The sequence below is a fragment of the Streptopelia decaocto genome (genome assembly GCF_964273445.1).
Source record: "Streptopelia decaocto genome assembly, chromosome: 8".
Taxonomy (NCBI): Eukaryota; Metazoa; Chordata; class Aves; order Columbiformes; family Columbidae; genus Streptopelia; species Streptopelia decaocto.
The window spans coordinates 19,497,963-19,515,317 of NC_138662.1; the positions used below are offsets into that span (position 1 = coordinate 19,497,963).

At 46.7% G+C, this 17,355-nt stretch overlaps 1 protein-coding gene across 2 annotated transcripts; it reads right to left on the minus strand.

Moving 5' to 3' along the window:
• Positions 1–287: 287 nt before the first annotated feature.
• TPRA1 (transmembrane protein adipocyte associated 1) lies at positions 288–16,224 on the minus strand. Of its 2 annotated transcripts, XM_082059917.1 has the most exons (12): positions 16,114–16,198; positions 14,371–14,422; positions 11,998–12,200; positions 11,713–11,845; positions 9,567–9,653; positions 8,023–8,095; positions 6,916–6,995; positions 5,672–5,782; positions 5,381–5,441; positions 4,619–4,721; positions 3,899–3,979; positions 288–3,175 (listed from the first exon to the last, which is right to left on the minus strand). In XM_082059917.1, exons 3-12 carry the CDS (start codon positions 12,186–12,188, stop codon positions 2,941–2,943), a joined length of 1,155 nt encoding a protein of 384 aa, XP_081916043.1. In that variant the 5' UTR covers positions 12,189–12,200; positions 14,371–14,422; positions 16,114–16,198; the 3' UTR covers positions 288–2,940. The 2 variants fall into 2 exon arrangements, with proteins under 2 accessions (XP_081916043.1, XP_081916042.1); XM_082059916.1 differs by lacking the exon at positions 14,371–14,422 and having other exon boundaries at positions 16,114–16,224.
• Positions 16,225–17,355: the final 1,131 nt, after the last annotated feature.

Consider the following 17,355-nt stretch of genomic DNA (forward strand, 5'->3'; position numbering starts at 1 on the left):
ATTATTCCTGTCATCCTTCCTTAGGCCTCGTTCAGGTGGAACTCCAGCCAGGTGCCAGGCATCATCTGCAAAGATCCAAGGAGAAGAGTGGGCAAAAACAAACAAAGCCATGCCTTCCTGTGAAAAAATCCATTTCTGACAAAAAGACACTGAGTTATTGCATTATTATCTGCCATATTTCTTCAGGGATTAAAAAAAAAAAAAAATCTTAAAAGTTGGTGGGTTTTTTCCCCTTCATAATATGAATCATTGATTGGAGAAAGTATGAGCATTTATGCCAAACTTAATTTTATTTCTTTATTTTACACACAAAAATATACATTTATTCTATATTTTCTCTCTTTGCATCCCCAACACACATATAACACACTCTGCCGAAGGACCATTTTGAATGTGGCCCAAAGCATTATATATATACATACATAAACATACAACAGGAGGAAGGTCAGTCCGGGACCTCGCGCAGAAGCTCAGCAGCAGAACGTGCAACACTCCAGAAATACTGGAGTCCTGCCAGCAAAGGACAAGGACGGGATGGACGTGTGGACCACGTGCACAGGTGATCCCTCAGCACTGAGTTCAGCTGACAAAAAGGCCAATTCCTAACTGGCTCTTCTCATCCCCGAGGAGGGCAAATACGTCCTCTCAGTCAGGGCGTTGAGAGTCTGCAAATACTCCTTGGGACGGAAAAGCGGTCACTCCATTTCTCAACTGCTTTAAGACCTTCACACCTCTTGGCTGCCCGAGGCCCAGCAGCTCCAGGGAAGCTCTGCAGGTTTGCCCAAGTTTTCCACCAGCGGCTCAGGATCAGCGCTGCGAGCAGCGTTTGGAGCAGCAGCAGAGCAGTCCAGTCACCACGCCATCCGTCCCTTTGCAAGCGAGCGAGCCAGCGTGGCTCAGGCTGCTTCACAGCAAGTGACAGGAGGAGCACAGAACAATTCCGTGATGTGGTAAGGGCTGAACCAGCCAGTTGCTTGTCCAGCCCTTCCATGGTCATTGCATGGAGGGTAAACGTGAAAGGCTGTTGATCTACATGAGACAATTCGGCTCTCGCACGCGGACAAATGGAATCCTTTTTTCCTCAAAAGTAAATAATAAAAAAAGGGGGGTTGGTTTGTTTTCAAGGTGCCAATGCTACTTTGAGGCCTGCGGGGCAAAGTTCACAGGCAGAACAGAGAGGCTGCATTGCTCATTAACAAAAAAAAAAAAAAGCAAAGGGCCTGCATAGTTTTGGCAACCAATATGAACTTCATGTTCTTACCCAAACTTACTTTCACTGCGGTGGGAACACCTGGTAGCAAATACCTGCTCGTGATCCAAACTAACACCTCCGTGCTGCACCCTGCACGACAATTTCCCAGAAACTCTTACCTCAATATTTTTCAGGAACAGCAGTGAGTTGAGGCAAGAGATTCACACAGTTCCCAAACACTTCAAATTGCTACCACGGGAAGTTGCTATTGCTTAGAGCAGATCTCCACCTACCTGGAGGACTCAGATAGGAAAGCACCCCCAAAGTGAGAGGAATACACCTCTGCATCCTTGGAGAGCATAGGGCATCCCAGAAACCAGCCTGACACAGCTTTCAGCTGAACAGTCCTGGACTGGAACACCATGTCTTGAAACTGCACACCAGACAGCTCAGACAGGAGCAGTCCCTCTTCTAGCACAGAACAGGTTAGTAAGAAGTTCCAGGTAGTCTTTAAATGTACCACACTCCACATGCACAAAAGAATGTTCAACGTATCGAGCCATAAAACCTGTTCAGACCAGCAGAAGGCTGGGGATCTGAACGGCAACACAAGAGAGGGACCCTGCCAGGGAAATGTCCATCTCCCACTTGCCTCCCTACTTACACCACGAGCCAGCTTGGTTCTAGCCCACTGTGGTGCTTGAGAGTTTCCAGTCACTAAATACTGACAGCTCAGATCACCAAGGGCTTCTGCTCTGCCTCAAGCACCTGAATGTCTCTGGAACCTTCATCTGCAGAGTCAGCTTCCTCCTTCAGAGCACTCCCCAGGACGCTGCCAGAGCCACAAAGCCGAGCACAGATGGAAAATTCACCTGCCTCAAAGGTTTTATTCGCAAAACTCAGCCCTGATTCGGTGTTGTTACCTAGATTTTCCTGCGAGCTCAGACACACAACCGTACAGCCTCCACAGGCATTTTCACAGCTGCTTCAGCTCAGCTAGACAGCAGTGCTGTCTGTCCTTCTGTCTCCCTGTCACTCAGTCTGTCCATTCCGCTAGCTACAAGTCCCCCAAAATGCTCCCAGGGCACAAAGAACAGCTCATTCCTCTTCATACCTCTCTTCTCCTTCCCACACACACTCCGAACACTCCTTTCAACCCCTAGCAAATGCAAATCATTATTTTCACCACTTTCAACTGAAACCAGAGACAAGCCCAGCTGACCAGCTTCCCTCTCCAGACACTACGACCCCTTATGCTGTTGCATCGTGACAAGACCCAGGCAACCACGCTGCTTGAAAAAACCCCAGAACACCATCTTTGGTTTCAACCACCAAAATCTTTCTACATATGTACAATACAGCAGTTAAATCAACACCCTCATCCCTAAACACCATTCCCCTAATTGGCAGACAAGTGCTTTCAATCATTGAAAAGGAAGAGATGCCCGTCAGGCCTGTGTTATGGGTCATATTCACATCTGGAACGCGGAGGATCAGGAAGGTTCAGTGTTTATAGGTTTGTGAACAAAACTGTTTGACATTGTTCTCAGGTAGTGCCAGAAAATGTTCTTTCCAACAGGATTTGGGCTGCCAGCTTAGTCCCACAACAGGTTTTGGAAATCCTAAGGAAGAGACGAAAGCCACTGCAGACAGCCAAGGACAGATTTCTGACGGACATCCTAACAGCTGCAGCACCAGGAGTTTAGAAGGAAAAGAAGGAGGCATGGCTTGAAGCAGGTCACCCTGCTTCAGGCATTGATGGCTTTCCAGCGGTCACTGTCCGTGCTGTTGATGCTGCCCACGTGATACGGCATCGAGGCCACGTCATCCAGGTAGGCGGTGGTATCGATCTGAGTGTTCGAGTAGAACCCCGAATCCATTCCTTCCTTCTTAGCGACAGCATATGGGTGGGGTAGGTGCACATCCACATCCTCAGGTTCATCCACCTGACATTTGTAGGAGAAAAGGATCTTTGGTTCAGACCTGGAGTGAGCAAAGATTTAAAATACGTGTTTAAGCAAGGTAGTATCACAGCCACTTACCCTTAAACTCAGCACCACTAAGAAATTGAATGTTCAGACCCTAAAGACTCTTCTCATCAGCTTTCAATTCTGAAATATACCCAGCAAAATAATTGCCATAAAGTAATGCTAAATATAGCTTTGGACTAAGTCACCTGAAGGAAATAAAAAGGGAGGAATCCTGACTCCTGTGTGGGAAAGATGTTCTTATCTTTGGGAGTTCTGAATTACTGAAGGCAAAAGCATTCCAACAGTACCAGACTCCACAGTGGTCTGGTTACCGACACCAGCACAACACGAGTCCACTCCAAGTTCCATCTGCACACATCAGCAAAACCAAAATACAAGCACTTGTGGATCAGCAGTTTTCATCTGTAACTCCAAACATTGTTCTGATTTCACAACGCAGCAGAGGCACGTTCTGATACTTTAGGAGTACTTTGTGTTCTTAGTTATTTTAAAGGCTGCTGTTTCTTGCTTATGGACTATAAAAGCTAGAGCCTACAATAAAATAGTCTTTTTTTCCTGCCAAGATGCATCTCCCCTGAGTGGCCACACGGCGGCAACCGCGACCCACAAATCACAGTCCCGAGTGCTGGTTTCCTAACAGGCATTCTAGTCACTGCCTTTATTCTCATTCAAGTGACAATATACACCCTCTAAACTCCTGTTGCTGGCTACTCACCCAAAGAAGCCTTTCAGGAACGCCACATAGATGAGAGGTGCGAAGAAGCTGAAGTAAAGGAACGTGGTGGCATCAACACAGCTGTCAATGGCAAAAGGCAACATAAAGGAATTTAGCACTCAGGCACAAAACAGCTGGATAACGCCAGTCACATCCCCCCAGAATGACCCAATTTCCCTCTAGTGTCCAAGCAGTGATCAAGAAAAGTTTTGTGCTAAATAAATTCAAACTGGTGCAAAGTAACAGACGTTCCCATCAACACGTGTCACTGCTCTTAGACACTCAGAGGGAACCACACCAAGACCCAAGGTCTGGACCAAGAGCACAGTCTCAGTGCTCCCGATTTTGATTCAAAAGGGGCACTGATCCCTGCAGAACGAGACTCCAGATGAGAATAAGGCTATCTCCATGCTATTTCTAGCAAACAGACGATTTCCTCCCTTATTACCTGTGAAACACCAGCCAACAGCCAGGCATCAGTGGATTCCAACTATTATTCTCACCCACTACCTCAAGACTCTTGCAGAGCACACAGCTCCACAGAGCTCTCCACTTGGAGTCTCCTGACCTCTTAGAGGTCTTTCGGCACAAAACAGAACCAAAAGCTTTATTCTTCTTTAGGAACAGAGCACAAGTTTGTTTTCTTGGGAGAGGCAGTGTTGAAGGACACTCAAATGCAACACGAGAAACTGGGCTGCAGACCCCGCACAGCATACATACCACAGTCCTTCTATGATATCCACGCAGAGGAGGGCACTGCCCAGGCCCTGCACCAGGTTCAGCAGCGCCAGGATTCCAGCATAAACATAAAAACTCCTCCTTGCTGTGGGAAAAACATGGACACAGATGAAGCTCAACCTCATAAGCACCAGCTCAGTGCAAATCTGTTTGATGGAGATGACAAACCCAACACAAGCATCTCACCATCTTGTTTAAGAATTCCCAAAGAATTAAGACTGTGTTTTCCTGTGCCATGCTGTCAGGGTTGCTGTGGATAGTGGACTAAACTGTACCCTCCTGCATGTCTATACATACAAGATGGGTTTTGAAAACCCATAGTCATGGCAACACACACAAAGGTTTTACAGACAGGCACCTGGAACCAGCATCAGCCACACACTTAACATTGTACATGTATTTCAAAGGAAACTATTACTAAGAAGCCATTTCTTACAGCTCTCTGAAGATTATATATTTAGATTGCATCTGTATCATTAACTGTGCAGTAAATTTTGTTTTCTTAATGTATTAATTGTTTAGGTACTGAAGTAGCAATGTTAACTGCTCTTACTCTGCTCTCCAAGAGGCACAACATGGTGTTTTCCACAGATAACTTATCAGTCCTTTGCTGCATATCTGCACACCCAGGTAGTGGGATGTATTTGCAGCACAATCAGATATAGGAACCTCTTACTCCCATCTTTGTTTTATCCTGGTGCTTTCTTCCCCATCTATACTATGGAACACACTACGGCCACTTACAGGGCAAAGAAATCCGGTCTTTCAGAGGAGTTTTTGGAAGAATCACCACCAAGGAATAGACCTGTTGGGACAAAGAACACACTGTAGCACAGCTGCTTGAAAACTGAACTCAACAGTCCTTGCCAGGCCGGTGTGCGCTGTCACGCTCTCCCTAGACGTCTCAGGACAGAGGCACAGACCCCCTGATGTTAAACCTGGTGCAGATGTGAAGGCCCCACACCTCACCCAAATGGGCACACCAAGACTGGTCAGAGCAGCTGTCAGAGTGCGTAACACACACCCACTACTTACCAGAAAGAAGAAACAGGAGCTGGCAAGCCAAAAGTGTCTCCCTCCATGGCCATAGATGTTGAAGTCTTCTGCTGAGAGGTGGGCATCAGGGTACAGGATTTCCAGGGTGCCCTAGGAGAGAAGTGGCACCAACATGATTCTGCTAAAGTGCGTGTCTGGACAAAGGAGACTGTGTTTAAAGAAGTTTCAGGGAAGAGCTGTCCCTTCCATCTAAGACCTAAGCACTCCCCTGCTGAGACCAAGTGAAGCTCACACAAGAGAAGAGGAAGAAACCGAAGACAAGAAGTACAGGGAAAAAAGTGGCAGGAATCTGCATCTGCAAGAAACCAGCATCAATGACATTCCAGAAGAGACCGAATGAAGGGCAGGGGATGCAAGCAGTTATCTGCTTGAAATAGACATAAGAGTTCCATTTCCACCTCTAGAGTAGACTTTTCCTGCTGAAGCATCCAGAATATAATGGCCTACACTTGTACAAGAGCTGGGAAAGGACACTGTATCATTCACTTGAATTCCTGAAAAATGGTATGAACAGAATCTACCATGCAGACAATGGAGAGAGAAAAGAGCTTGTAAGCACAACTGAACCCAGAGATAGCTCAAACACTTGATATTTAATGAGGCTCCTCCAGCTTTATCATGTGGTAATGATCAGCTCGCTGCCTCCGCAAGCAAGAGCCTGGTCACAGAACAAAGATCTGTGTGTTATTCTGGCGCTGCCCCAAGCACAGAGACACAGGGCTGACCAGTTACATACCAAGGAGAAGAATAAACCCGGACACATACCGCATTGTTCAGAGAGATGGAGATACAGCTAATAAACGGAGCTAGCAAGCCAGCCGCTACTTTGGAGGGAAACGAGCTCTCGGCGCTCAAAGAGCCAGAAGACAAGAGGCCCACTGCACTGCCCTTGTCTGGCAAGCACACCTCGGGTCTCCCCATCCAGTCCTCATGGCACTTGAGATTCAAAACTTGTGGCTCAGGTGTGAAAAAGCTCTCACTCCTGTTCCAAGATTCACTAAATAAGGCAATCCACCTAAACCTCATCTCATTTCTTGACCTTGGCTGAGCCATTCATGCCATAACGAGGATGAGGAGAGGTGTGTGCTCTGGGGAGCATCCAGTCTTCTCCCAAAACCTCATCCAAAGAATAAAGCTGCCACTTTCCAGATAGGAAACCCAGCTGCCTAACTCCAAAGTCCCCTCTTTTGCAAAGACTAATCCTTCTGCTCCAGTGTACTCACCTGAGTGATGGAATATGCCAGAGACAGCACTGTAGTGATTGCCAGAACACGTTTCACACTCGACTTGCTCTCCAAGTGACCTGGAATTAATGAATACAGATGTGACTCAGGATGTGACCCCAGTGCTGGTAAAAATCAGTTCTCTCCAAAATCAATATAGGAAAACATCTGTATTTCCAGAGGCCTTCAAGGGAAGGTTAAAGCTCACCTAACTGCTAGAAACTGCTTTCGTGTTTCGAGAGCTGAGCCTTTCACAGACAAAATAATACCTAGAAAACAACAGCTTTTAACTTGCTTTCCTCCTACCCACTAATATAGGTGATGCAATTAGGTCCTCCTGCTAGAGTTACCAAAAAAGAAATTTAAAAAAAAAGCAAAAAACAACAGTCAGGAATTACTTCAGTATCATGTACAATGAGATGCTGTGAAGTTTCTTCTAAGGAAAAAGGTTGGTGGGAGACTGGGTTAGAGCAGGGAAGAAAGGAAGAGTTTAGAGAAATCTGCACTGGATTATGCTGGAGCAGAAAATCTCCACAAACTCCTCCCAACCTAAATTGTCCGGTGAGCTCTCAGAAGATGAAAGATGTGCTCAGATGTCCCACTGGCAGATGCAACAGTGACATCTACCAGCACCCCATCTCTGACCCACAGGAGGGTGCTCCAAACAGCATTTTCACCTGTACAACTGAAAAAAGTAGTTACAGATTGCAGGTAAAGCTAAAGCATTTGAATGAAGTCAGGAGGGAATCAAACCAACCAAGAAGGGGACAGAATGACCCCCACAAAGGAACCCTCTTAAATAAATGGGGCTGAGGGAAAGATCAGGCTGTTGATCTTTGCATAAGTCATCTTCAGCCAAGCTGTACCCTCCTTCACCACACGCATGCAGAACAAAGCACATACAAACTCCGAAACTGCACAAGCCTTAGATCTGTAAATATAATCAGGCTCCCAGACATTTGTAACTAAAAGGGCCCAATTTGTCTTTTTATTCTAGAGCTCCTTCACTTTACAGAATCAGCATCTCCACAAACTTAGAGTTGCAGCCTCTGTGGAAAGAAAGGGGACAGGAGCATTCAAAGCACTCGAGAACCTCCTGACACATACCAAAGGCGAGGCCTAGAATCACCACGCTCAGCTCAATCGCCAGAAGGAAGAACCTTGTGATCTCCCACAGGATCTGAGGGATAACAGAAACCAGACAAACACGATTAGATGGAGCCAGGAACCACTTATAAGTTAATACAGCAAATCTCCGCTCCCCGCTCCAGGGGATGGCAGCTTCTGAATGGAGCGAGTCATTTCCACAAACCTTCCTCATGCTTTGTAAGGGATACTAATTACATGCCTGTGAAACAGAACAGTCTCGTGGAAGCAAACAAACAGCATGCCTACGGAGAGAGGAAGTGGCCATGGGTTGCCACACTTGAGGATCTATCGCTTGTCTTGGATGTGTTCTTTCTGGTGTACTCCCAAGGAGCACAAACCCAAGACAACCTCAACAGTATAATATTAAACAGGGCCAGTTCTTAAAGCTGTAGATTCTGCAGTACAGTTACCACCAGACCAACTCAGTATTCTGCACTCCTCCAAAGCTACTGGTCCCTAAACCTAAAGCATATTCAACACTTAAGTCCTCCCGCTTCCAGCTTGTGACTTTCATTCCCATGTTTTATGTGGTGAAAGAAGACTAAAAACACAGCAGATGAGGCAACTTTGCAGGTAGTCATGCAATAAATCAGTGCCAAACCTAGAACATGAACCCAGATTCTGTCTTACTAATCCTTTTCCTCTGAGCACTGAATGGCACTCTCTCTTGAAGAAACATAATATTTTATGAGGCCTTCAATGGACACTTTTAAGCTCAAAAAAACACAGCTGAAGAAAAGCACCTCCTCCATTATTCAAGTCCTGGACCTACATCTATTCATCACTGGTGAATAAAAAGGCTACAAACATCCAGCCACACACAGAACCAGTGCATTACAATGCTTTGACAGGCAACATTAAAGGGGAAAGCAAAAGGACCACACTGATCCCAGACAATAAAGCTGGAAGACCTGTACCCTGCAGGTGACTCTTCTCCCTCTACCAGCTCCAGAACTATAGAGCTTTTTATTTTAGACAATATTGCACTACAAGTCAAATGATTACAAAGGAAGAGCACGTACAAAGCTATTTCCTGTTTGCTAAGGGTTCACCCTGTGCTCAGAGTGGCTGCAAGAACAGACTTCAGATAGCAGCCCCAAAAGGGGATTTGGTTTTACTTGCTTTCCATACAAAATAATTAAGTATTTTTCAAAAAGCTACTCAAATATTACAAAAGTAACAAAGGCCAGGTCTTGACTATCTAACTAAAGGTATCTGAACATTTAGCTCTTGCAAAGCAGAGTCATTCCATCCCTACAACAGGAAAGTTCTGCTGCCACTATTTGTGTGTCTATTTTGGGAGGTCTATTGTTTTACAGCCCTGGATGTTGTGATCATTTAGATACAGTTATCAGAACAGGATTCTATAGTACACATAGCTACAAGCACTGCAAATAAAACCCCCACGTTCTTCCTGTATACACATAAAAGGAAAGCCTTAGCGGATTGCTGTGACTAGAACTGCACAAAACAGAACCTCTAAAAATCAGCGTTGCACCTACCTTATCGGCAACCGTGGCAGCGTCAGAAGCACTCACAGTCATGGAGACAACAGCCCGGGCAATACCAACTAGAGCCACCACAAATACCTACACAAAAAGATACCATACGTGAGCACATGTCCAAAGGCACATACGCAGTAGTGACCAGAAACCGCTTTGGAATACCATTGCCAGGTCAGCTTTCAAGCCTGATAATGTGTACTAAGGATTTCCTGTACAGATTAGGGTTAATTTCCTGAAGAAGATTCCTCAGGCTTGTTAGATGTAGTAGTACTGGCTTAGAATTTAGGAAGGCACAAAATTTCCCCAACTGTCAGATTAAACAGCTCTGAAGAGGTCTCAACCACTCCTTACACCAGTATCTTTACAGGCAAACAGTCTTCCTACCCTTCAGTCCACTGGTGCAGAGGAGAAAAAAACGACAGAAACCAGACAAAAACCATATCGCTCCAAATTATGAGATGAAGTGCTTGGTATGACCAAATAAACCAATCGCAACAGATAACAGAAGCCACTCGATACCAACTACCACACTTCAGATCTGTGATAAAACTAAAATCTGCAGTTCTCTCACTCAACAGTGACAATGCTGAGGAACTCAGAGGAAAAAAAGCTGCAGCCAACAGCTTTAAAACACCTTACCCTGCCGCACAGTGCAAGAGATACACGAGTCAGCCATGCACCGTTTAGACAGGACAGCATGGAGCTCAGCGAGGTTAATTTACCAACTCTCATGCTGTCACAGCCATACCATGCAATTAAGAGATCAGCTGGATATATCTACCCTCCACTGTGCAGATTTACCCTCTAGGAAAGCAGAATTTTCCAGATAAAATCCTTCAAGTCACAGGCTGATTTTAAAGATGCAGGTATGAGACAGCGAAATCTATCAGGGAATGAAGAGAGTCTGAGGTGTCTGGAGAATGGAAATGATCCATAAACCACCTACAGCTGAATAATTCCTCCTTATAAGAAGGGAAGCAAACACCATGAAAAGAGAATACAACAACACTCTCTCCTGGGGTGGAAAACTCTAGGACAAAACACTGACAAAAAAGAAGGGTCCTTGAATATTATGGTGTTCTGGAGCAGAAACAACTCACTGTAGAGGAAAATATGCCCTTTTTGCTTTCTCTCTAAGTACGCAGAGATTCTTCCCAATCTATTAACTTTGCTTTAATCAGTGGCTCCACAAGAAAGCCTTCCTTCAAGGCATAACAAACAGCCATTTGAAATTCTCACAGAACACACATCCTCATTTCCCAATAACACATTCCAGAAGATCAAACTGAACAAAAGCGTTTTCCTCTAAGGCCGTTTCATCACTTTCTGCTTCTCACTGTTTTGAAAAAGTCAACAGCACATGGCCAGTTCACTTTTTTCTTCCCTTTGGTCTCTGAGGAGTTTTGCTTTTCAAAGCCTTTAGCATGAACTTCCTACTAAACCACATGCGTTACTGGAACCACGAAGAAAGATTTAAATACTGAGTGGAAGCAGTTGGCAATATTTTTAAAAGTTTAGAGCATTTGTTCAGCTAACAGGTATGAATCTCAGCCATTACTATAGACACTACCTTGACATGAGCAAAAGCTGCCCATGTCTTTTAAACTGGTGAGGGGAGAACAGACAAGATCTCACATGTTGGAGAGTTGTAACTGTACTGCCTGTGTTTGGTTTCCACCTTTAGAAGGAACAAGAACATAAACTCAGCAGCCACTTTGATAGGATGGGAAAGAAACTACAGCAGAAATTACAGAAATTATTCTCCAGTGTTTCACTTTCATTTCCCCAGTGAGAAGCTGGTTTTGTGTCACATGTGACTTACTGCAAAGAACAAGAAAGTGAAAGATGCTAAAGTCCAAGACAGCAAAGCAGTAGAAGAATAGGGGATGAAATCACCATGGGAGAACAAAATCCACCTAAATCCAGCAGTAAGGTTCCAGAATCTGTGAAAAGCAGAATTAAGATAGTGGGGCACGGGTAGAGGGGGAAGTGTTTAATTCTTGTAGCATACCTTCAAATAAAAATCTATTTTATCCCTGTGAGATCTGGTCTAGGCTCTCTCTCCACTAGTTCAGTGATATTATTCATGAGTGGTAATAAAAAACACTCCCTCATCAGTTCAAAAGCACAGAGCGGTACTCACTAGTATGTAGAACGTAGTGAAGATGGGGCTGGAAGTGACCCGGATTTTGGCCCTGGCAGAGGGCAGCTTCCAGAGAAGAAACATAAAGAAAAGCACATTGGGAACCAGGAGCAGAAGATCCCAGTAGCGGACTCTGCAAAAAGTAAATCAATCAGGTTTTTTGTCCTGTTCTTTGGCATGCAGAAGAAAAGGCACCAGCCCCAGTCCCTTCTCAACCAAGCTCTGAGAAAGGGAGCTCCTTCCCCTGGCCAAGGTCAGACCATGGTCCCGTGTCCTCTGTCTCACCTGGACTTCCCAACATCCTCATAAAGCAACAACAGGCACTTGTGCGGCACAGTGATGTTGGTGTCGTTGATTGCTTGCGCTGTTGTCAGGGACAAAGCTGTCACATTATCCAACGCCGTCACCCGGGCAGTTGAATGTGTGATGTTGTCAGACACGGATAATCCCAGCGCAGACGTCACGGACTGGAACATCCTGCCTTCCTTCTGGTCCAGGTCAAACACGGAGCAAGACAACCACAGCAGAGACAAAAAGCAACACTAAATCAGTTGTGAGTCAGAGTTAAAAACACGGCCCTGCCATTAGGCCCCTGCATAACTGCTTCCTGCTTCTTACAGCAAATGATCATCATCAGAAAGATGGTATTACACAATGAAATGCCACCTGCCCTTCCTCCCCACACAGCTATTAGAGCAGACAAAACAAAAGCACTATCTCGTATCAGAGTAACAAGTACCTTCAAAATAGTGTAATACTATGCTGGATTTGATTTTGTGATTTTTTTGATTCACAGAAGAAACCAAGACTCAGCAGCAACACGTGACATCATCAGATGGAGACAGAAACTCCACTGTACCAGAATATCCACTATCTTTCTAGCTCCTGAGATTAAAAAGTTACAGTCAATGATTTAATTTCAACTACTGCAAAGAAAAAATTATGGTCCCTCCATACAACCTGCTGCTGTTACCAACCCCACAATCAGAGAGCAGGGAGAGCTCACATATTTTTATCTAAAGGGGCTGTACAGACTCTTTATCTTCCAAAACCAACACTGGCAAAAGCCAAGATTCGGCATTTTTCTTCAGCCCTCTGCAAGACACCAGAACTATTCTGATTTTAAGCAGAACACCGAGGCTGTGAAAAGACAGCACCTTTCTAAATGCCCATTGGCATAAAGTCCTCCAACTTCTTTACATCCACTATCCACAATTGCTTCGCACTTCTAAGACAATCAGCATCATCACTGCTAGTTTACAAACCCAGAACCAGACCCGGTCCTACCTAATGGGTTTCCTAAGGTCAAACTTTCATGCAGCAGAGAGTGACGGTGCTCGGTTCTTCTGCCTGCTCTACCTTACACCTCTCCTGCCTCTTGGAAAGATGACAAAACAAAACTTCCCACCCCCTGGTGAAACTCTCTTGAGCTGCCTTCACTGCGAGAACACTCCCATCTTTGCTGCCGTCTGTCCATCCCCCAGGCCCTACCCAGCTGAGATATTAACTGTCACTCTAGAAATTAAAGGGAAACTCTGCTCTGCCACCGATAAAACTCCACGTGCCTCCTGCCTGTGCCAGTGGCTTCAGCAGAAACCACAGCAGCAGCAGCTTATCCCTCTGATGGGTTCACAGTCACTTTGGAAGCACAAGTGGACTACTGGACACAGAGCTCCAGAGCAAGATTCAGTATATACCAAAGTTTAGACCTGATTTATCTTACTAAGCCTTGCTCTGGAGTCACTGCATTGCCTTGTGCAAACCCTCTTCTCACCCTAAAATAGGCACCCTCCCCCTCAAGGCACGTGATGGGGTATGAGCTGAATGCAAACACAAGGTCCTGTCATCCCTCCTGGCACTCCCCAAAGAAGAGGTTACAGATGACACACAGATTCAAAAAATAAAATGTCTATCAAACAGCATTGCCAGAGACAGCGCTGTGGCAGCCTGGGTGCTATCGGCAATCCAGGATTCAGCTCAAAAAACAGAAAATCTCCCTGTTTGACTTTAGCCCCGGCTGGCACAGCAGAAACTGGCAGCCTCCGTGACATTAAATAAACACATGCAGACCTGGAAAGACCAACTTTGTGCTGAAATGACAAAATCTGTGCCAAAAAATCCTAGTAGAGGTTCCAGCAAACAACCTTCATATTCCAGACTTATCTCCCCTTCCCTCCAGCTTCTCACTCCTGAATTGACACTGTTGGGAATGATTTTGTGTGAATAATTTTGCTCCATTGTCTTCCTCTGAAACATCACTGAGTCTCAGAAGTAGTAAGGACAAGTATGTTCACATTTGCCAACGCAGAAAAAATTTCTACCTAATTATAAAAAAGCTGGGAAAGGATGGAGAAAAACCTCACAGGGCATGGGCAGAATAACAATCAACTGCAAACCATCAGAACCTCCTAAAAATCTCTTCTGGGGCAAATAATTCAATCTGTCTGTCACAATGAAAAGAGCTGGAGGATAAAGCTGTGAGAGAATTAAATGGGAAAAACATCTTCCTTATAAAAAGAACAAACAGACTCCATTCTTTTTCTCTAGAAGTCACTACTATCACAGAACAGCAGCGAGCTGATGATAAGGAGAGGAGTTGGCCACATGTAACAAAGCTCCAGTCATGCAGTTCAAAGGGCAAAGCGGAATCAAGCTTACCTCCCAGCCAGGCTGCTCGCTACAGCCTGGTATTAGTGTCCTGTTCTTCCTCCTAAGATGAAGGACACGCAAAGCAGAGCAACAGAACGTTCAGCATGATAAGAAAGGGCAGCCAGAGCCATCAGCCAGGCAGGACGTGGCTCTAATCGCTAAGACCTAGAGCAAGGATGTGGAGAAGTGTCCCGTTCCCATCAAAATCACCAGCAAAAATTCCATGATGTGACCAGGAACCAATGGAAAGGGCCCGGCTAAGCCCTGTCATCCCCAGCAATGCTGCTCCTTCCAGCACACTGTCCAAAGCCATGCCCTGCCTAGTCCAAAATAAATCAGCTGAGCATCCCCAAGGGCTCACCCACCACAGCCGGCCTCCCCGTGGCTGCTCGCTGCGGCCAGACCAGCCCACGCGACCGGGATAAACTCACCCCGTACCCACATAAAAGGAAACCAGTGCCACAGCCCTGGTCTCCCTTTTCCTTCTAGCAGGCACCTCTATTCACTGGAAAATAAAAGCAAATGGTTTTCTACACTACAGCCAAAGTCAGGCTGACTCGGCTGAGGCCTCTGTCCTCAAAAGCTGGACTCTCAAGTTGAGTTTGGCTCAAGAACATCCCCACAACCCGTCAGGTGCTGGGACAGCGCTGGGGACGGCTCAGCTGCACCTGGGTGACAACAACCACCTCACCCAGGGGATGTTTCTTCATTCATGGCACCGGAACCATATCAGAGCTCAGGGAAACTCAGGGCTCAAATCCCCAGCAGTTCTCTGTGCTCTCTATTGCACTCTACCAGAGTTACAGCGCTAATAAAAAAATGACAGTTTCTTTCTTTCTGAAAACAGCATCAGAAGATCTTGCAAGTGCACATCGTACTAGGGTTGAGATTGCTCCTTAAAACACTGTATTTGTGCAAGAGAAAACTGCACTGACCAGATTCCAGTTTAAATACAACTGTTACTTCAATAACTTGAATGGTTTTTTTAAGAAAAAGGAAAAAAAGTGCTTCACATTTTGCATTTTACTCTTAGAACAAACTCACAAGGCAGGGATTTCCCACCAGAGACTGAGGACTGGTTTCTCTCTTTTTTCCAGCCTTCATTCTCACACCCTGTTCCAGATTCCACTCAAAAGAAAGGAACCAAACCATTAAAAACGACCAAGCAAAACCACCAACAGCAAAAGCATCAACAACCATCCAGACCCACCAGACAGACTCCCGGTTCAGTGCCGTGTTTCAGAGATAAGGACACCAAGTTATTTGTTGATCTGTTTCGGGTTTGGGGGGGTGTTGTTCTTTGCTTTGTCTGGGGGTATTTTTTGATTTTTGTTTTTCCCTCTAGGACAATAATCAATCACAGACAACAATCAAGAAGGCAACAAGCGAAGTGAACCAACAGTCCGTGGTCACTTGGTTCTAGGCGGGCAAGGACACGCCGTCTGTTTTACAGGCTGCTAAAGGAACAGAGAGCTGGACAAAACCTTAAGTTACCTCCTACCCTTTAGGCTACAGAAAGACGCCTCCGGACGCTCCTGCCACTGAACTCCCAGGCTGCAAACGGGGGCTCGAACCCGCGTCCCCGGGACCCCCTGAGGAGGCTGCGAAGAGCAGAAACCCCGGGAGGCTGCCCCGCCGGCCCCGCTCACCGCGAGCGCCGCGGCCAGGCCGGGCCGCTGGGACAGGCCCCGCCGCCCCTCCCGTGCCCCCACACTCCATAGAGCCCCGTCCCGGCGCCGTCCCCGCTCCTACCCGCCGCGGGCCCGGCCCGCCCGGCGCTGCCGCCCCGGCGCTCAGTCGCGGGGGCCCGGCCCCGCCATCCCAGGCCCCGGCCCCGCCGTTCCCCTCAGCCAGGGAGCGTCGCTGAAGAGCGGCCGGAGCAGAGCGCCGCCACAGCAGACGGGCCCCCGTTTTTCCGGCCGGACCCAGCGGCGCTATTGAGAGACGGTCCCCAAAAGAGAAGCCGCTTAGACCAATCAGGGACCAAACAGAGAGAGGTTCTGTCAAGTAGGCCAAAATAAATAGCGGCGCCAACCAATGGGAAGGGGCGGGAGGCGGGACTCCAGGGGTGGGCCTGCCGCGATTTAAAGGCGCCCTGTGGAGGTCGCTTCGCTTATGACCTCTGCGGCCCTCAGCTGCCTGGACGCTGTCCGGCGCGATCGTGTTTGAATGTGAACTGCTCTCCGGGTCTTCGCTCTTCCAATTTCGGCTGTATGGACCGGAGTTTGTGAGCAATTGCATCGCTTATTTTGTATGCTTGCTATTATTTTCACTTCCTTTGCTGTCCTATTAAGCTGTTCTTATCTGAACCCTTAAGCCTCTCCCTTCCCTTTTGATTCTCTCCCCCATCCCACTTGGGAGAGGGAGTGAGCAAGTGGCTTCATGGCCCTTGTTGCCAGCTGGGTTTAAACCACAACAGGATCCAAGCTCAAAGGCTCAGCAGGCACTGACATCTCTGAGTTATAGAAAGGATGCTTCTATTTAAAGGGAGGTGGAGCATTTCTGCCTAAAATGTGCCTTGGTAACAGAGCCAGGAGTGAAATCCATGTCTTCCCACTTGTAGCTTCAGGCACTAACTAATTGAACATGTTACCTCCCACATAACTGTGTCACCATGAGAGATTTTGCTCCCAATCCACCTGATGCGCTCTCAAGCACAACACCGCTTGTCGCTGGCATATAGATGTGGTCCATGTCTGTCCTTCTGAGCAGGACAGACAGAAAAGCTGCCCATCCAGTGCTTGGAGAGACAGTGGCACCCTGTGGTGGCACCGGTTCATCACAGCGTGTCACCAGTTCATCACAGTGTGTCGCCTAGGGGTCAGGCAGCACCTTAGTGGGTTCTGGGCTGCCTTTAAGCCATGGTGGTCTCTAGTAGCCCACGGGCATCTCTGGGGGTCCATGTTTCACTCCGAGCCCCAGCCAGGTCCCCACCATGTGTCACAGATGAGAATGAGCCACTCTCCTATTTATATCGTGATGCTCCTGCTTTGC